The 21,392-nt window shown below is 37.0% G+C and overlaps 1 protein-coding gene across 1 annotated transcript in view; it reads right to left on the reverse strand.

Moving 5' to 3' along the window:
- Nucleotides 1–2,936: 2,936 nt before the first annotated feature.
- RAB11FIP2 (RAB11 family interacting protein 2) overlaps nt 2,937–21,392 on the reverse strand; it is a 32,794-nt gene continuing 14,338 nt past the window's right edge. Inside the window, exons 4-5 of the mRNA XM_003208191.3 lie at nt 11,118–11,163; nt 2,937–7,502 (exon numbers count right to left, since the gene is read on the reverse strand). Of these exons, the coding sequence (XP_003208239.2) occupies nt 7,275–7,502; nt 11,118–11,163 (274 nt within the window). The 3' untranslated portion in view covers nt 2,937–7,274. The remainder of the gene's footprint in view (nt 7,503–11,117; nt 11,164–21,392) is intronic.

Genomic DNA, 21,392 nt, shown 5'->3' on the forward strand with positions numbered 1-21,392 from the left:
GAGACTTCTCTTTTAAAAAAGGATTGCCATTTTGTATGTTGTGCTTCCGCGTTCTTTAAAAATAAACACCAAGTAATCCACAGTTAGCAAAATATATTTAAGCTATGAATTGTAAGTTTATGTATAAGCTGCTTTAATGGGAAAAAACTTCTTATTAGGGAAAACACTCATAGCTGGAGAGTTGGGAGCAGTTCTCCAAGGATGCCACGAGGCTCCTGGCTTTTTAGACAAACCTCTGGCCCCAAAGAGACAGATTTTCATAATGTGTTGTAGAAGTCCTTGGCAAATGACATAGTATTCATTACATTTAAATGGAGACACTTGATGTTTTCTGTAAAGATGTCCCAGGGAGTCAATTTTCAAGGAATTCATAATGTAAGCAACAAGTTATCGGAGGAGACATTCATCACCTCAGAAGGCACCAAATGAATCATTTGGAGAAAGAGGTGGCATGACACATTTTGGCATTTTCCTTATGGTCTCCACAAGGCCCTGTGCCAGACACACACCCCAATAACAAGAGAGGCAACCTGTGCAGCCACGTGCTGCAGGCACTGCATTTCCTCAGGCACTTTCCAATGGAAGTGCTTAGTTTAATCCTTGAAGTTAATGCTACAACGTTAGAGGGACTGAAAGAGCAGAGGTGACAAGAGCCTGAAGCTCTTGGCTTCTGCCTGACATCTGCCTCACACCTAACAGTAGCTAATCCATCTGTTAAACTCCCATTTTTTTTTTTTTTTTCTTTTTTTTCCCTCCATTTCACCCTGACACTGCTCCTGCTTGCAAAGGAGAAGTGAACAAAGCATCCTATTACAAAAAGGATCTACAGCATGCTGGGCAAACAGATCCTTTAAAATCAGAATCCTGTCCTACCAACGTCAGCTTTCTGCTGTTGGGTTGTTTCTGTGCTGCAGGCTTTTTTTTCTCTTTTTTTTCTCTCTCTTTTTCTTTCTATTTCAGCAGTGAAATCTACCCAACATTCATTCTAATTGGTTCCTCTTCACCACACAGCAGAAATATAGAATCATAGACTTATAGAATCATGAGTTGAAAGGGACATTAAAAGGCCATCTGGTCCAAGCCCCCATCCAGTGAACAAGGACACCCATGGCTCCATCAGGTGCTCGGAGCCCCATCCAGCCTGGCGTGGGTGTCCCCAGGAGACAACCACATAGCAACCACCACACCTCCTGCTTCTAAGGCTGAAGGCAAGAACCATCCCAAGGAAGTTCCTTCCCTTTGAAATGTTGGGCTTTCTTTAAATGTAATGTGCCCAGAAGATTTTTAAGAAGCTTACTTTTAAACTTACCAGCATTTAGCTATGGAGAGTACTTCTCTGCTGTGAATAGCAAAGCCTGATCTGTGTTGCCACGTGGGCTGCTGCTTGGGCTGCATTAGAAGCATGGTCAGCAGGTTGAGGGAGTGATCTGGATGTGTCTCTGAGGACCTGATGGAGCTGTAGACATCCGTGTTCACTACAAGGGAGTTGGATCCGTTGGCCCTTAAAGGTCTCTTCCAACTCAAACAGTTACATTATTCTATGCTATAAATCTCATTGTAAACCCACTACAAAAATCTCCGCAGACTAGACATTGGTACACAGGATGGAATGTACTGATACTTACATAAGCATTGCACAGACAATGTCCTCACTTGGACTGTGCTGAGCGTGGTAGCCTTCCATCATCACTATTCAATATACAGAACAGACAAGAGAGTTATAGCTTCCTTTAAAAGATAGTCTTACTCCTCTCCCACAAAACAGCACTAATGCAAAATAATCCAACGTTTAATTTATTAATGTGGAATGAGAGATGAGATTTGTTCTTCATCATCATTATTTATAGCTTTACTAACACATCCAGTGTTATACAAAAGGGCAATGTATCCCAAGTGAGCTTCAGCCAGACCTTGCACAGCACTCCCCTAACAACAGATTAAACAAAATAAGAAAAAGAAATCCTGACTTTTAGTCTGTACGTTTCCATAAGGAATTAACTAAATAAGTTTAATATTTATGTATCCGAAGAGAGACAAATTGTTTTTAATGGTCCCTCTTTGTTTATGTCTAAGTATTACAATTGCTTTTTAACTGCTAGCTTACATTTAAAATATCCTTCAAAAGCTGTTATCTCGGATTAGAAATGTTAAATATAAATGTTAAAACTTGAAAACCAAGTCCATGCTGGAAAATGGGAAACTATCTAATCAAGCTGGGATCTTACGCCGTCAATAGAAGTACAGTTGGTATCAACTAAGCAATATCATACTTCTGAGGCACAGAAATCGCATTGGATCCATTTTCAAATGGCCAATGGACCTGAGAATGAAGTCACCATCTGCGAATTACAGATGCAAACTGGCTTTCAGTATGCAGCACGGTGCTTTCAGAAACCTCCCTTCTTCCTCCATCCTCATTCCTTGTCCACTCACCCGTTAAGAAAGCTGCATAGCCAGAGAGACATGGGGTAACACAGGTGATGGAGATCTGCAGAACCAAGCATGTGTAAGTACACACACATCTCCAAATTTGACTCTCATTTGCAAAAAACATCCTGTTTCATGAATCCTGAAAGGGAAGAACCCTTTCTAAGCCTCTTGTCAAGCCCATAGTAATATGACAAAGGACTCTGCCATGCTGCCGAGCAAGGAAAGGAACTGCATCCAACCAAAATTCAAGCCTCCTCAAGGGACTCACTGAATTACACCTAAAATTCTCCTCCTGAGCATCTGCTCTCCCAACAACTACTGAAGAGATTAGAGGCTTCCTTTGTTGGCTGCCCTGTATTTATCATTCATTAGAATCGCCCTTAAGGAAACAGCATTCTCTAAGGCTGAGACTCTCAAAAGCGTGGATCTTACAAACACAAATGGAAGTGGAACTTGAAAGTTACATTTTTTGCAAATGCAGATTAAGATCACAATTCAAACAATACTGTGGTAGTGCATTGTGGTGCTTTATTAGTGTTAGACATGCAATATTGTTTTAATGGACAGAAATTAAAATACTGAGATAACATTGTAATCAAATTAAAGAGCTGAAGTTGCAATAATGAAACAAAAATAAAGTTTCTTCATGCATCCTAGGATTTACAGTTCTCACATGTGCATACAGTTGTGATTCTGTACCATTATTAAATTGTAGACAAAGTACCATTGATTGCACAAGACAAAATTAACCCCTAAGGTAGAAGTAATGTTCAGATCTTTTACAGACTTCCTATATAACCTGGATCTTCAGCTTTTTACAGCATATCATAATACAAGACACCTGGAAGCTTCTAAGATGAATAGGAATGGTTCTATCACTTGTAACATACAGTGGCTGATGAACAAATTGCGAAAGGCAAAGTAAATGCTCTCTATGCTATAGGAGACTGTGACTTTTTCCAACAGAAACAAAGCTCAAAACCCTTCATAAACAGATTAAAGTGCTACCTATTGCATATTAAATACTTCCAGTGCCTGTATGCAGATTTAGAAGTTATAAATTCCTGAAAATAGTGTCTCAAACTGAAAGTGCTGACAGACCCTTACATCTAGCATCATGAATGCAGCAGCACTATTATCCTTCATCACGGACTTCAAAGAGAGGAAGTTAGGCAACATGCTTCACATATCACCATTTTAAAATCACAGAGCTAACAACTCTATCATATCAGCAACAGTAATGGATATATAAACAGCAAAAAAGCATACTTTACATACTTAATATAGGACAATATTTTTTCTCTAAAGCTGGAAGTGTAAATAAGCCTCCAGTGCAGCAGTAAACATATTAAGACAACAGTTGTTTTTAGATGCATCTAAGAAAGGGCATCCTCTAGAGAAAGAAATGCAGACTAGTACCTAATGAGCCTGAGTTTCATTAGGTCCCCACATCATAAAGCCTTTCTAAATGCAAGGCAACATTTTCACAGCTGGAAAGTTACAAATAGTTCTTGATACAGAGCCAACAGCAATAAATGTAGCTATGTATAATCTAGGGAGAATGCTACATTCATTAGTAGGTGGAAAACCAAGCTAAACATAAAATACAGCAGCACGAGGTAACATATATAAATATTAAACATCCTTCCAGAATGGCAGAAAGTAAATGTTACTTACAAAACTAAAATACAGCCTTGATATTTGTTCTTAGAAGTAAGGAAAGTACATTGCTATGAGCAGAGATGTTTCAAAGGAGAATTTCCAAGTACAGGGTGTGCACGGATGAACTTTCATTCTTATTTTTGACAGAAGAGACCAAAATAATGTGCCCCAAATTCTCATCCCTACCTTTCAGAGGGCAAGAAAGACTAATTGTAAGTGGCAAGTTATTATAATTTTTAAATGATCTGTCAGAGAATTTACAATTTTGTCCTACTGGAGAAACAGAACTTACTTTGTTTTCAGCATATAAATCACTCTGTATGAAATGTTTTCATTTGAAAGCTGCATGCTCCATCAAATACAGGTGGGATGAAGGTGCATTTCAAAAACAGTCTCAAAAATATAGAAAAATGTTAAAATGTTCATTTTAAACAGAAAATGACAGGTGTGCAATTTTTCCAAAATTGCCCCAGAAGAGCTTGTATCTTTAGCCATAAGAACTCCATATAAAAACTCAGAGTTGAAATTCCTGTCTCTTCTGGTAACTTTACCTTTTCCTAAATTGCATTTGTCGTTCTCCTCTCTTTCTTGATACACTGTTGGAAACAAAAGGTGCATTTATTCACTCACAGATCAGATAAAGACGAGATAGCGCATTCAAAGCTTCACTAAATTTCTTCACTAATGCACAAAAATTGATCTTTTCGCTACCTTTAATCTGCTTATCATTCTCCGTATGCAAATATGTCAAATGATCTGCTTTTAGTCAATTATGCAGTTTGATATTCTACATTTACATTCTAAAAGGAGTGATTTCAGAGGTGCTAAATATAGTAGAGTTTCATTTTAATAATTATAAGTTGGCTTGTGAGTGAAAAGTCATTGGAGTGTATTTACTTGTTAAACCCCACTGGTGTGTATGGTTCAATCATTACGGATACTACACACTGTCTCACGTGTCCCAGTTAGTTTGACAATGACTGCTGAATTCGAAACAACTGCACAACTCTTCCCCATTAACAATATGAGAAAACCACTTGCCTTAGCCAAACGTTGAAAAATGTTCAAGAACTTGCATGGAAATACTGAGTATCTGAAATACATCTTGGTGTAATTAGGAAATTAAAATGAGTGCAAAACCTAACTTCCAACAGTAAATGTACCATAACTTTGTATATAACCTTTGGCACTTTGAATATATTACAGCAAATTTACAGTCATACAGACCTTAAGTGGGTCAAAAAGACATTCATGTGGTTTACAAGGTACAGAACTTGATAAATCTTTCAGTTGTCAATAGAGAAATCACTTGATGAAGTGGGCCTATTTCTTTGTCTCAAATGACTGAGGCTTCATCCAGGCAAAATGACCTACACTGGTGGATCCCAACACAGGGCTGAGAAGCTCAAGCTGCATGAATTTTAACACTAGAGGGTTGGGAGATAGCTCCTAAAAGTGGGAGAAAATAAAAAAAGAACGAGCATGAAAAGAAGGAGAAAAGAATAAAGAAAAAAAAGTAAGAAAATGAAATGTGGGAATGACTGTTTTTTGTCTAACGAGTATATTCCTCTGCTGTCATATAAAACTAACATTGTCAAAAGTATTCAGACAGTAGATCCATTTCATATCTTCCAGATAATAGTTATTTAAGAAAATCTTTGTAGCTTTAAAAACAAAAAAACAGATTTTTTGCAGCATGAAAAAAAAGGAATTTTATGCTTTTTTCTTTCTCAACGACAGCTATTACTGCTGTTGTGTAAGAAAACAGATCAGGCGCAGAAAGAAAAGAAGAGGTGAAAAAGACAGTCATTCTTTTAAAATCCAAATCTAAAATATTATCTGTACCTTTTTTTTTAATACTTTCTTACTGTTTCACAGCAATAGACAATCCAACTGAGGCTCTTATGAAGGAAATTAAAATCTACCTACGTTAATATTGTAAGGATTCTTCTCCTACACTATTTTCCCTTAATAAGTTCATCACCGTATTTAGCCATTTTACTGAATAACAGATATCCTTTTCATCTGTCATCTTACAATTATTAAATGATCAGGAAGACATTTACAACATTCTTTCATTTGCCTCAATGAGAACTGGCTTTCAAAGTATTTATAAAGAATACAGAGCTTTTTAAAAAAATAAAATTAAATTAAACCTGTTACCCTAGACATGTTTCAGCAACACAGCCTATTTGTAAAGGCTTATATTTTGTTCTCGTAAGTTTAAAAAAACCTAGGAGATATATATCATGTTAAACTCAACCTTAAATTGAGTCAGTTCCATATTTTCAGAATTACCATGTCTTTTTAATTCAGTCTGTTCATTTCTCCTATATTTTTAGTGTAGCAGACCTTGGCTGAACAAAGTACTCTTACCTTACTCCAACTTTTCTCCCATCCTACTTCTGACTCTATTAACACTGTTCAAAGTACTTTAACGTATTAAAAAAGCATGCAATAACTTCATACAAAAAGATCTGCAAAATAATATCCCATGTAATGAGCTTGCCACCAAAGTTCAATCTTATACACAAAAAATCTGCATTTAAGTGTAAATTAACTCATTCCCACATGTGCTATTAGTGAAATGGCATGGTATTTTTCACATTGCCATACAAAAGCATACTGCATACAGTACAGCATTTACTCTGTAAAGATTGTGCATCACTGTTTTCCTCTGTTATGTGTAAAACAAACTGCATTCCATTGCAACAAGCCACATTTAGATTCTACACTGGCTTGAAAACAGTGGCCTTAATGGCATGCCATAGTACCAGAATTGACATATTTGCATAATATTAATTATCAGTCAAGAAAACATTCAAAAAAGCACAGGGTATCCCAGCTGATGCTGCATGGACAGTGTGGACACAGACACTGCATTCATGTGTGTTATTTACTCTACAGTAAATATGCTGCAGCTAAAGTTGTTTTCAAAAAGGAAAAAATAAACAAACTTATTCAGCTAACCCAATGAAGTACCATTTTGGCAGTACCTGCTAGTGTTTGGAGTTAAAAACAAAACATCAAATAACAACACAAAAAACTATGTCACAGTCCCATCCTTCCGATGTCTGGAATTTTTTTTAGAACAAAAAGGGAATGAAAAGAAGTCAAAACGTTGAAATGTTATTTCCTTCCACTAAAGTATTCAGCAGAAAGTACCACCAAGTGTCACCATCTTAGCTTTTGGAGAATTTGCCAGCTTTTCGAGAAGGTTCATATGGCACTCTGAGAATACTGGGTGTTTCTTCCATCACTCGTACAAGAAGATTATCAATGTAATCCTCAAGTTCACGAATATGGCTGTCCTTCTTTTTAAGCTGCTCTTTATGTTTCAGCAGCTCCTGTAAAACCTCTTCGTAGGTGAGGTTCCGGTATCCTGCAGTGGCGTCAAAAGGATTTCCATCCTACAGGTAGGTTTAAAGAAAACAAAACAAAGACCACCAGATTTAATTAAATAGTTTTCTGAACTGAACAGGTTGACAGGTTGCTTTTCATATATTTCTCATGTACACCTTTGACATAGGACATTTTTCTTATATTATATTCCTCCTCTTTTCACTCTAGAGCTTTTCCCTCCAATATCCCTCCTGGAGCAAACAGCTGGCGATACGCTGCCCAGTTTGAAACGTTTCCCACACTAACACATCAGGAAAAAACCACACTGTTCTCAGAAAGATGTGCACACATTTTGTGAACATCTGAGCAGTAACCCCAACAAACTGTTAGTGGGTCCTTTTGGGAAACCCACTGTAAGGTAACATTAATTACAGCAGAAAAAGAGCCCTGAGAATTCTGGCCCTACCGTAACTTTCCTGAATTCTCATCTTTAGAGAATATTATAGCAAAAACATTTACTTAGCTTTAAATGACATCAGCCCTCATCTGTCTTTCATATTCTATTTTTAGTCGCCAGCAGCTTGCCAGGCCTCGGTCTCTGAAATATACATTACAACTTCCAATTTTACATTTCAGGTGAACTTGAGAAGACCAGAGTACTTAAGTCAGAAATGTGTACTGCTAGAACATCTCGCTGCGCTGCTGCCTTCAAAGCAGAAAGGGCACAGAAAGCTGCAGAGGAAACAGCAATGCTTTCGTATCGATTTCTGATGACTCTGGATGCAGTTATTACCAAAGATGGGCAAATTGGTCCCTGAAAAAAGGTCAGCATGCGAACTAAAACACTATAATGTCCTATTCTATGTCAAGAAGATACAGCTGAGATCTTCAGTAACCAGATAATGAAATATTTGGCAATTTATAATTGAGAAAAAGATTGTTTCTTCCCATACAGCTCCATACTGACATGTTGGCATGTCAAATCATTAACATTCAGGTGCCCAGAGTTTTCAGTAAAGCCTTGTAAGAAAAGATGGAGCACTGCAAACATGCTGAAGTACCACAGATCAATCAGTCACTCTCCATCAATTAGATTTCAATAGCAGCTCTTCAAATTAGGTGCTTTTAAGATTGCATTTGAGATGTTTTATAGCTCATTCATGTACGTGCATTTAGTATTTTGAACTTCTATTATCAAGTTACAGCATTTTACGTGATCAATAAGTCCCATTTTATAAAAATGCCTACCTTGATGAAATCCATAAATTGGTTACTAATTGATTTCCAACAAGTAGAGAAGAGAAAATAACTTTACTTTGTGGTCATTCTATTTTTAGCACATTTTCTTCCATAAGAAGGAAGCTAAATTTTATCTTCAAAGAATTAGGGATTTACACACTGGAAAATAAATTAAGACTTCAATGTATAAAATACAGAGTTTGCTTAATTTTCTGATTTGGCAAAGGAAGAGGAAAGAATATGCCATGATGTTTTTAATCATTATATAAAGTTTACTGGAAAATCATGTATAATACATATGCTTTAAAGATGTTTTGCCACACATATGCTCTCTACTTCTGTGTGATCTTCTGTGTGAATAACTTATCAAATTAAACACACGAGAAAATTCTACAATGCTTTTAGGATTTAGAAATAGATACTGCTAAAGGAAGGAGGATTTTAAATGTCCAGTTTGAGTAAAGGGTACTTAAGTGCCTATATGCTTACTGAAACAGATACCAAAAATGTAATATAATACATTATTCTTATGGTAAAGTGTTAAAGAACACGTTGCAAATAATGAGTTTGCAAAGAAGTATTGCCTCAGCTGTAAGAATCCTAGTGGGGCACAGACTGACAACCAGAGGAGATGGAGGAAGAAGAGTCAGGCAAAGCGATGGCCTGGCAATCTCTGATCATCTCCATATTGTTCTAATGAGGAGTTCCACTCTGGGAATATAATCTAAACTCCTTTCACATCTTTTGTCCTACTTACTTCATCCTCCTTTCAGTTCTTAATTAGGCCTTAAAGAGCTCAGGCTGCCCTTTCAACTGGCTACTGCTCCTATTTAAGCAGTGCTGTCAGAGACAGGTGTTGGCACCAGTGTAGGAGACACACAAACATAATTACTCAATGCGATGTGCAAGGAGGAAATGCAATGAATTGGTGAGGCCTATTACTGCAGAACCTAATAATGAATTACTTCAAACACCTCAGAAAGCAAACTGGAATATTTAAAAAAAAAATAAAATTCAAATGGTTTCATTCAAAACCGTGGTTGCGATATATTTTCTTCTCCTAATTTGTATTTTGTATTAAATGAGCACCACCTCATAATCCTGCAGCTGACATTTAGAATAGCTGCTATTCCAAAAGAAAAATCATCAAGGATTTCTTTTATCACCTTTAAATCCTTTAAATAAAACAATTCACATATTACTTCTTAAAAGAATTATAACGGCGCTTTTACCAGCAATAAATTACACGATTTCCAGTAGCACATTTGCAAGCACACAGAAACTGTAATTACGGTTACTTTACAGACAATAGCTGCAAAGTTAAATCAATTTTTTTGATGTTGTGTTTTGTCAGAGATTAAGTAACCGCCTGGTAGAATTCAGTTTACTATCTGATCAAAGGCAGCATTCATACACGCTGACATCTCCCACCAGTTACTTGCATTAAAAAAACTTGGGTGTTTATAATAACATCAAATATTATTAAAAGACATTTACATAAACCAGCAAAAGCAAACAGTACAAAGTCATATTTCCCTGTGAAACTTGTTTTCTATATATTGTAAAGATTGAAAACAAACCCACTTTTAAAGATTTGATCTATTCACAGAATAAATTTGAGTAAGACCACATTTTCTTCCAAACAAAGATGCTGCACAGTCCATCTGTGGAGCTTGTTTTGTCTTTTCTTCCTAGTACACACTTTTAGGTTCTGTTGCAGTAAAAGAGTATTCTGTATTTTGAATAATAACTCTTAGCATTTATTTCTATTTTAAGTGTTTTCTGCAAGGCTGCTCATTTATTATTTTTATGATGAATCCTGCCATGTATCAGCTCATTACTTCCATTTGGATTGGCCATCTAAAAACGATCCTCCAATCTCAGAGCCTGGCAGTAAAAACACCTGTGATGATGGCTAATGGACAGCTGCATAATGCAGGGCTCTCATCTGACTGCAATTCTCTAGAGCTATCTGCTATACCTCAGTGTTCCTTGTTGCTCTCCCTGTATAGATCTAATTTTCCCTTTCTTTTCTACATTGTAATACTAGAGGTTATCCAAGTATTTTGCACATTGAGTATAAAACTCTTCTTTATTTCCAAGTTTATTTCAGTTTTCTTATTTTCCAATTAGATTTTCTGGAAATATGAATAGAAGACAAGACAAAATCACAGAATCATAGAATGGATTGGGTTGGAAGGAACTTCCAGGATCATCACATTCCAACTACCCTGCAAAAGGCAGGGCTGCCAACCTCCATACCTAAAACTAGACCAGGCTGCCCAGGGCCCCATCCAACCTGGCCTTAAACACCTCCAGAGAAAAAACAAACAAGCAACAAGCATTTCCTTATAAGAAGTTAAAAAAGAATACTAGCTCATATTGTATTGGGCACCAGTTAGTTGGTATTTGCTGATAGCTTTCCATAACACTTCACAACTCACCGTTGTTTTCCTGAGGTCCTCAGTGCCAGAAGGATTCACGTTAAAACTGCAGAGGAAAAACAAACAAATATCAACTGTGCACACATATTTGACAAAACTTCTACTAGAAATTACTACTCAACTGAGGGTACTAGCTGCACAAGGTATTTAACATGATTTATCTTCCTGCCTTGTCAAACTTTGAATAACTAAGACAATATTTGAAATTAGTGGAAACTTTCATATACTCTCCGTCCACAATTTTTGATATCCTTCTGTCATAAAACCAGAATAAGCAATGTAAAGATATTACAGATTGGGCTTCTCCAGCAATTTGATTATTTCTAGACGTATTTTATACTTCTAAGTATTAAAGAAATGCTTCATATGAATTATTCTGGGAATAGATTCTGGGATGAGGTAGTTAAAATAAAAACACAACAACAAAAAGGCTAACATTCATTGCCAACTTTCATGGAAGCTGCCAAAGGAAAAAGGTCCTTTGAGAAATTCCACTGAGGTCACCACGTTCAGTTAGAACTAAAAAGATATCTCGTATTAACCACATTTGCTTTATGCTTATAACTGAGTTAATAAGCTATTATTTTATAAACTCAGCAATTATCCCACATATTCAGAAAGCAAAGCTATTTCACGATTCTGTTGTGTGGAGATAATTTTCGTCCTCAACTGCAAAAATGGCAGTAGATATTGATAAAAGCAGCCATTGTCAAAGTGTCAGACCCAAGAAACAGACACGGTCCACGGAAGTTGATATAATTATTTGCAAGTCTCCTCAAAAAACATTGCTGCCATGTCTCATGTACTTGCTATAGCAAGTTTTGAGAGAAAATTAAGTCTTAAAGAAAATGTGCTCTCAGAATTTGGATATGATTCACCAATAATACTTCCTTGGTAGCACCATAGCAGGTATCATTCTTTCACATCACAAAACCTACCATTTATTCAAGTTGGATGTATTGGCTGTCAAAGATGATCTCTGTTGACAGAGCTTCAAGAAAACAGATCTCTGTGCCTGGCTGCACCAAACTGCTGACAAGCTCCTACGAATGCTATGACAGGCATTCAGAAGTTCATTTCTTTCCTATTTTTCAGGTTAGAGAATCTCATCGGCCTAAAACTAATGATTAATTCTACAGTCAACAAGCTGATACCTGAATAAAAACAAATTAGTAAAAAAACCACTGCAATCTATGCTTGAAAGAATAATCTGGAAAGCAACAAATTTGTTAACCTTTTAAACTTTTTTTTTTTTTTTTTAAAATTTTTAAAAGTTTTAGTACGTTAGAAGTAAAAAGCACGTGTCTCATGTCCATCACTCTTTGATATCTGAAATTATAAGCCATACATTTCATGGCATAAAAATGGAAGACACATAACACGCAAACTGGTGTTTTATTATTATTATGTCCTTTTATTTTGTTTCAAAAATAGTCTTTTGCTTATACATAGAAGTCCAGAGAACCCTCTGCTAGACTGAGGACATTAGAGGAAGACTGGATTACATGAACGGTCACAACTAGAAATAAAAAGGCGTCTGAATACTCAAGGTCTGGCTGGCTCCCATTGTACCTGTTTGTAACAGCGATCTGAAGCACTCTGCCTGGAGTTTGCTGCAGAATAGTTTTGAATGAGGGGCTGCATTCATCGGGTATTGTCTAAAAAGCAAAAGGCAGGAACCCTCCCTCACGGTCTGCATTTTAGTTTCACACTGATGTGTCAAACACATGATGAACTTGCTTCATTCATGGCTGCCTTTTGTGATGCGAGAAAAAAAAATGAGTTAACTGAACTGGATCAAATTAGCTTGGTGAAAACCAAGAATGTCTCTATTTAACAAAGTGTGGCGTTAATTTGGGATATCTTTCTTTTGGGACTGTTTCCTCATGTTAGACAAGATATAGAATAATACGGCCTGACTGCTCAACTAAGTGAGCTTCTGAAAGGTTAAAAAAGCAAAATCTTTCATTGCACTGAATGACTTTCTGTGCAATAAGTTCTAGGACTCCCTTACACAGCAACTGCTTAAAAGAAAAGTTCTGACTATGAAAAGTTACATTTGAAAATTAGAAATATAAGTCACTAGCAATATGGATTAATCTTTTTTTTTTTTCATCTAAAAACTCAGCAGTCACCTCTGTAACATTGTGGACACTGTAACTGCAATTACAAAAGAGCACATCTGCGTATTTCACATGAAGCAATCTGAATATCCTTGCAAAAAAACCCCAAAAAACCATTAAATGAAATATTCACCAATAAAACCCCAACCCTACGAATACTCATATTTTAGAGAGATATGAAGAAATATACTGCTTCTCAGTGAGGCAGGAAGAAACAGGTGCTGGGATTGCATACAGCATGTTGAAGTCAGCCTGTCCAACCAACCAACGTGGGAGCTCTGCGGCCCCGCCGAGCCTCGCAGGGTTTCCTGCCAGCTCCTCCAGCCCGAGGTGAACGTGAGCCGTTGCAGACTCTCCCAGCTGCACCCATAACTCACTGTCCAAGAGCCCTGTAATACCTTGAAAGAGCATACTGTAAAATTATGAATGCATGCAGTTGGGGGAGTTGCAGATACTGTGTATTGAAATAAATGAGTAGGGTTTCTTTTTTTTTTTTTTTAATTCAAATTTCATCTCAACAATACATCCCTGATGGTATTGCTTGACTTGATCATTTGATTACTTACACAGATTACAGAAAACACACCTCCAGCACTACAGAACATGAATTGCACAAACGTGGTGCTCAGGGACATGGTTTAGCGGAGGGTTGTTAGAGTTAGGGTAATTTGGTTAGGCTGTGGATGGACTTGTGATGATCTTTAAGGTCTTTTCCAACCTGAGCAATTCTATGATTCTGTGATTCTTCCAGGAGCCCTTTTCTTGACTCTGTAAGAGCATTCTGAATTTATCAATCTAAGCAACTACATAAAATCATGTCATTTTTTAACTGTGTTACAATCCCAGCACATAGCCTAGTTATAGGCCTGTCTCTGTTTTTTCCCCAGGGCTTGATAAATTGGCAAGAAACTTTTGCTATGGAAGCATAAAAATATGTTCACAGCTTGAGAAAAAAAATTCTTTTTGTTTTTAGAGAGCAGTTCACTGTAAAAGTGACTGTAAAAATCTAGCATCGCGGGATTTTATAATTACTGTTTCCCAATTATGCCTGAACTAAACTCGCTCAGTGTACAATTGAAAAGATGTTTCTTTTCTAACAAACAGACATTCTGCCAACTGCCCCTGAGAACTGAAGTCCAACCGGGTTTCTCTGGCTCATGCATCCTCATTAACGCTGTGTAACTCCCAGGAGTTACATCTGACCCCAGTGCCTGCTCACTGACTCTATCAGCCAACCTACACAAACTGGCTTGTCCACTCCTCTTCCTGATCACTGAGAAGACTCTGTCTACCTTCCTACTCCCATTTCCTTAATCAGCTCAAGGAATCCAGTGACCATTAATCTGCTCTGCTAATCCAGACAGGTTGGGAAACCTTTCTCCCTCCCTACTGTTGCCCATTACCAGCCTCGTGTTCCTCTCGGTCTGCTCATGTCCCAGGTCCCACATCAGAAGGTCTGTGGATCTTCTCTTACAGCTAATAAACTTTCATTCACCCTGAGAACCTTTAAGAAATTCAGGAACTAATACAAGGAGGTAAATCACATCTGCAAGCCTGAGGTTGGAGAAACAAACTGCACTGAGATCATACGGTGGTTGACCAAGTGAGCCACTCAGCTTCTGCATACCCTCTAAGCAACCAGAGGTAAAACAGACTTACTTGGTCTAGCACAGAAATTAGTCATGCCCCCATTTCACTCATCTGGGAATCCAATTATTTTCCTTAAGAGTTCCTTCATATCAGATGTTTTCACCAAACTAAATCCTATCCATTTTTTTTTATTAGAATTGTTTCTTTACATTTTTCACTGAACAGTGAAAGCTCGTTAGAATTTCTGGGGTTTATTAGCTTGGATTTCAACTTTAGTATGTGACATGAGAATGCTTCCCTGCTACCACGTTGCTGGGGGAAGAAAAGCAATGAGAAATACATCTAGTATAAAATTATACTGGGGACAGACATACTATAACTGACTCTGTACAGCGTTTTGGATGACTGCTTCATTATTATAACAACTATATTGTTTTCTACTTTCTTGTTCTTTTCTTTAGTTAAATGCATTTCATTAGAACAACAAGAAGCTCTCACACTTCTTTCCTAACACTGACTTTATGAGGCAGTTACATTCCAAGCTGATTATCTGCAGTTTGTGTAGAAACGTCAGTGTAGTGGAAACAACCAGAAATGGTGTGCAGGGAAGCAGCTCAGGTGCCAAGGTGAAGCACTACAGCACAGAGCACTGGGCTGGTAAATCACCATCTGAGTTACCTTTTTTTAAGATTAAATGTAGCTCAAGTATCACAAGCACCAGTTTACAACTGGAGTTTGTAATTTTGTCTCCTGAAGCTGAATGGTAGTTAAAAATTCAAACATTGACTTGTGGCTGCTTAAATATTTAGCTTCTAAATGCCTAGAAATTAAAACCATGTTTTTAAAAAAATCTTTCCTATAACTGATTGAAACATTTTTAGTGCCTGAACCATTTACTCTGACAACATAATGAATGGGAGTCAGATTCCACTATGCTGTATGGAAGTCATATTTTCCTAAGGAGCAAAAGCTCTTTACTTATCTTTCATTTCTCACAGTACTTAAACGATCACTGTATTGTATGGTATTACAAATTAAAGCTAGGAAATTTACATTAACATTTAATATTCAAAATACTGAAATTTTCTTTGTTAACTTGACATATTGAGAAAATACCCAGTACTAACTTGCTCTCTAATAGAAATAATACCTGCACAGGTAATTAGCAAAGCTGTACCGTGATCATTTTCCATTCGAGTCTAAAAATTCTTTCTCTTCCTAATTCTTGGTCTTTGCACTTACATTTCTTATTATATTGCTTATGATTTTTTCTTTGGATTATCATAACACACACCAGAAACCTGAAATATTAGGATGCAGTTTAAGTTATTAGCAATCTAATAGAAAAACAAAAGAAATGAATACAATTGTATACAGATAATGAAATTCAGAAACTTAGTTTTCTGTGGAATATGATTAGCCTGCTGTGTCTGGCAATGCAGACATCACTTTATACTCTGAGAAGGAATGACTGTCATGTCTGGCAGCTGAGCAAGCATGGAGCAAGCTCATTGCCATTTATTTCCCAATCAGATTCTGGAGAACATCACTTAAGACACTTCACTACATAAATTGTCCTGCTGTCAAGATGTGTTCCAAGGCCTTCTGGAGTTTGTGTAACCCATGAGGACACAAAAAGAATATCATTTTGTGTTGCTATCACTCCATTTTCTTAATATTACTATGACGTCCTACGCCAGGAGTTAACTGCATGAAAAAACCCAAACTTTGAATGTAAGATACACTTTCACTGCAAGCCATTTGTTCCCATCTACACACATTCTTTACACACATTCCTGTTCATGAGCAGACTGCTGCTCTCTGTAGCCCTCCTGATAGCAGCAGGCTCTGTGAAGATGAGGAAGTCCCAGAAGTCCTGGACAATATGCACTTCCAGGAAACAGCCTTCTCTCCTGTGCTTCAGGTATATCTCAAATTTAGAGCAGTAAAAACACCACAGTGCAAGTATACAGAAGCACAGCACCTATCAGATATAAAACTTGAACGATTTAACAAAAATAATATTAAAAGAAAAGCCACATAAAGTTGTTAGGAAGAGTTATACTAACTTTACGATGGCTAGCAATGGTAAAGAATCTCTGACAAGACCAACATCACACACAAAGCCAGTGCTTTCCGTAACAAGAATAATTAAATCCATTAACATGCTTATCAACAATCTAGTTTTTTATATACTGGCTTTAATCTGTTCTTCATATTAAGCAGCAAGGCATTAAAAGTCAGTATTCTTCACACTCAAATGCATTATCACTCTGCCTTCTTGTGCACAAAAACAAAAGTGGACACTGAATGAGAGCTGAAGAAAGCAGAAGTGAAGCAAACCTGAAACGTTGAACATTCCTCACTGTACGCACTTAAGAAACTGTTTCTAAGACTAACAGCAACACAAGATGACAGTACTTAAACAATTCAGCCTTAGCACTTTGAAATTGCATTGTTTTGCACTTGAAATGACGTGTTTTGAAACAGCTTTTCTGTGTTTTTTTTCTGATGCACTAAATCAATTAAAGATGATACAAGAGCACAACTAACATGATGCAGTCATTCACAAATCTGTGAGGAAACTGAGGAGCAGATATAAAAAGGTATGCTGGATCCCTAGTCTGTGCATACATGTAAATAACTTCATTTAAAAAAATCATGAATTGAGACCCACAGCAGGCTGGCACCTGGTTCCAAGGTTATTGGAGACAGACCAGGGACCAGGAGGTGTGCAGGGCTGCATTTGTGAGCTCTATCAGATGGCCAGCCCTCTGCTTCCAAATATTTAAGTATCTTTAAATAATGGAACTTGTAGCTGCATGCTGCTGGACGCAGTACTCATGTGAGTTCACTCATTATGAGACATCTAGATCCAAAAGTGATCTACACAGTGTGCTCAACTGAACGTTCATGTTCAACAATGTTCATAAACAAAAACAGTTTTATACAAAAGTTAGCATTGTAAAGCATTTGAATATTTCTGCTTTTATTAGGCAGCTGTGCTATGCCTAAAAAACTGATGAATTATTTATCCCCGGGAGACTACTAACAATCCTCTACACTAAAGGCTGTGCCAGCACCTTCACAAGAAGACTCTACATACAGAGATATGTGAGCCAACCAAAAAGAACAGTGACCCCAAAGTATAACTTTGTATTGAAAATTAAGAAAATGGTTTTGAATGCTTAAAGAAATAGCACTAATTCTTCCTTCTTAAAAAGAACAACAACAAAAAAATATCGGTTTTATATTGCTTCTGGATTTATTAATAAAGAAATTGGATATAACTATTCAGTATTGTTTTTAAAGCAAATAGAACCAGCAGCACACTCCCCAATGGGACAGATGATATGCCTCAAAGCCATTCAAGAAAGATTTTACGCCTGATGTGCACCAACAGAAAATTAAAGGTTAAAAATGTTTTGTTATTCATCAAGAAGAACTTCTAAAACAGCACTCCTAAAACAGACTTAGAATATACTAAGAAGTGATTGGTGGTGAAGTCAGCAGTAAAGTAACACTAAGTACTAATATTACTAATTGTAGAAATACTGAGTATTTTTATGATCTCTCTCCAGGAATCAACTGCTCCAACCCATCCTCGTAATGTAACAAACAACATGATCATTGATTTGTAGCAGCTTTAGAAAAGACTTCTTTATTTTCTCACCACATGGAGTAGTGATCTTCCTAAATCAGATGCTAAGTCTTAGCAGCATAGACTTAGAATCTTTGCATGACTTCTCTTTGTTTTGTAGATTCCTGTTTCCTCTCACATGCCAGTATTATATTTGCTTTAATGAATTAATAAATACTAATAGTCTACAGAATAATTAATGAACTGCCATACTCTATCAAAATTTTATCTGGCAATGGCCACATATGACTAGAAACATGGGAAGTCAAATTCTAGTGGTGAAATGAAAAAAATCCTTTTATTTCAAGATAAAACAAAATTCTGAAAGGAGCATAGTTCACCTGATGTCATTTTTTGACTAAGAGAGAAATATATGCCAAAATGTCCGAACAGACTTCATTGCTCTAGCAAGGAGAGCAGTGAACTTGTTAGAGATCAACTACGTGTGAATAATTCCTAAAGGTTAACATCAGCTTTTCCTTAGGCTCCAGCTAGCCAATACTCGATGTTTATATGAGCATTATTCACATTGGCTACAGTGAATCCAGTAAGATATACTTGTTTTCCCTCCATTATTCCATCTCCCATACTTCTTAGTAAGAACATAACACATTTATTGCTTGAACTTGAGAAAAAGTGAAACAGCATTCGGTAGGCAGCACAAGCTTTATTTTACTTCCTTTATATGATGGAAGTGCTATTTTGTAAGTTATTTTTATTTAATGTGTCTCTCTCCACATGTATACATACATCAATATATATATACACACACTCATGTTCTATACATAGAAAACAAGCCATACAGACACACACACACATGCACATATACATAAGATACACATACACACACTACATATAATGTTTTGTAGAGAGCTCGCACCTATCAATCCAGATTCCCTGGAATTTGATCAGACTAGTAACAACCTGTCAGCTTTAAATATTGGACTATTTGTTTCCCTGTGTCCAGTGCCTAAGATCTTGTTAATTACCTAAACTCCCTTTCTGTAGGTCTTGTTAATTACCCGTCTCCTGTCTCAGTGGACCTTGTTAATAACTTGTCCAATCTCTCTAAAAAGGTCTTAATAACACATTAAAATTAAAGATGCTTTTCTCTTAGCACTTGTCAAGTGGTGTAAATTGAGAAATTTTCACATCAGTTTATTAGCCTACCGTAGTGTATTCTCCTAAACATAAACAATTTCTGAGAAATGATGCATAAGGTTTGGTCACTGCAAATAAAAAAATCTTTGTTTGCAAGGATTACTGTCAATTTCTGTAACTGTGTTCAATACAAAATCCACGTGGTTGCAAATTAAGCACTTGAAAGCCAAGACAACAAAACTAATTTTAGTGAATGTGTCTAAAGATAACGTTAAGCTCTGCTGAGCAGCTCCCCCAGCCTGCAGTCACTGATGTTATGAGCTGCAGCTCTGCACATAATTGTTGCTTGGTCAAGACTATCCAACCAAATCAGTTCAGGTGGACTTGAGGGAAGATCCAAGGCCCAACAAACTTGCTGAAAAGCTCCTTTACAATGTTATTCACTGTATAGAAATATCAGGATCAAGACACACATGGCCATGCAGCTAGCAACAGAAGAAACTATATATTTTTCTCCCCATCTTGAAAAGAACTGGGGTTTTCTTACTCATGCATTGAAACACGACCTCATCCTTTTACCTGTTTACAGCCATTTGACACTCTGCTTCATTCTACATTTGAGCACTGGAAGAATAATCTCCCACCAAAAAGTTGGGAGCCTTGACTCCTACCAAGTCTAATTACAGTGATTAGAGATGCTGCTGCTGCCCACCACACGTCCAATCTGTCCTTCTGCCACAGCCATTTTGCAGAAAGAAATGCATGTCTGCATCTCTGCTGTCTTAATGCTGTTCAGATTCATAACTTCTGCAGTTGACAAAAGTAGTCTTTGCCTTGATGGCAACTCTAGAACAACGGTAATACAGCAACAAAAACATTTAAACAAAAATGCACAACCACAAATTCTACTGGTAGTCTTTTGTGCATCCACTGACTCCTAACCTAAAATTCGTCACCTTGCTCTAAAGAGATTATTAGCCAGGCAAAGTCAAACGTCACATGTCCTAAAGCAGTTAACCAAACTGACATTGATAAAAATTATTTAAAAAGAGAACAAATCTATATATGATATAAGTAGCAGTAGGAGCCTCTACTGATGATGCTGACTATAAACACACCGATTAAAAAAGATGACTGCTGAAATGTTTAGTATTACAAAGACAGGTAAGGTCAGTACAGATTATACAGATTCCAGCTATGCAGGGAGGCAAGAATGCAAAGAAAGGACAAAAGGATCTGGGAGAGAAGAATCACTGAAACTAAGAACAAAAGAGAAAGAAAGGAGGTACAGAGGTGTCTCCAAACTGAGACCTCCTTCAATTTAAGGTAAACATACAGTGATGGTTCATAATGACTGGATTACACTCATGAAATTGGATAAACCCTGTGGGGTCTTGTTAACTAGGTGACAGAGGGGAAAAAAAAACCAAATAAGTCTTCCGTGGCTGACCTGAGGTGTAAATATATATTAAAAGGCTTTTAATTAATCTATTTATACATATTACTGGCCTGGACTGGTTGGTTTAGTGGTTTGTGGGTTTCGGGATGAGGAGGTGTGTTGGGAGTGTGTGAAATTTTCTTGTTTTCTTCCTCCAGTTTGTACTGCTAGCCCCAGCCTGGTCCCATGGCCTAACCACACATCTTCCTGTTCAGTTTCATCAGACAGGAATCCATGACTGTTCCATCATTCAAAGCAAGGCATAGCTACACAGGGATAACTGGGAGATGAACTACAAAGCAAACTCCTCATCCACCCCAGAACACTGATTTTGGACACACCTTTCTAAAACGTGCCGCCTGTTTTACTTGCAAGATGGTATC

The sequence above is a fragment of the Meleagris gallopavo genome, chromosome 8 (genome assembly GCF_000146605.3).
Source record: "Meleagris gallopavo isolate NT-WF06-2002-E0010 breed Aviagen turkey brand Nicholas breeding stock chromosome 8, Turkey_5.1, whole genome shotgun sequence".
Taxonomy (NCBI): Eukaryota; Metazoa; Chordata; class Aves; order Galliformes; family Phasianidae; genus Meleagris; species Meleagris gallopavo.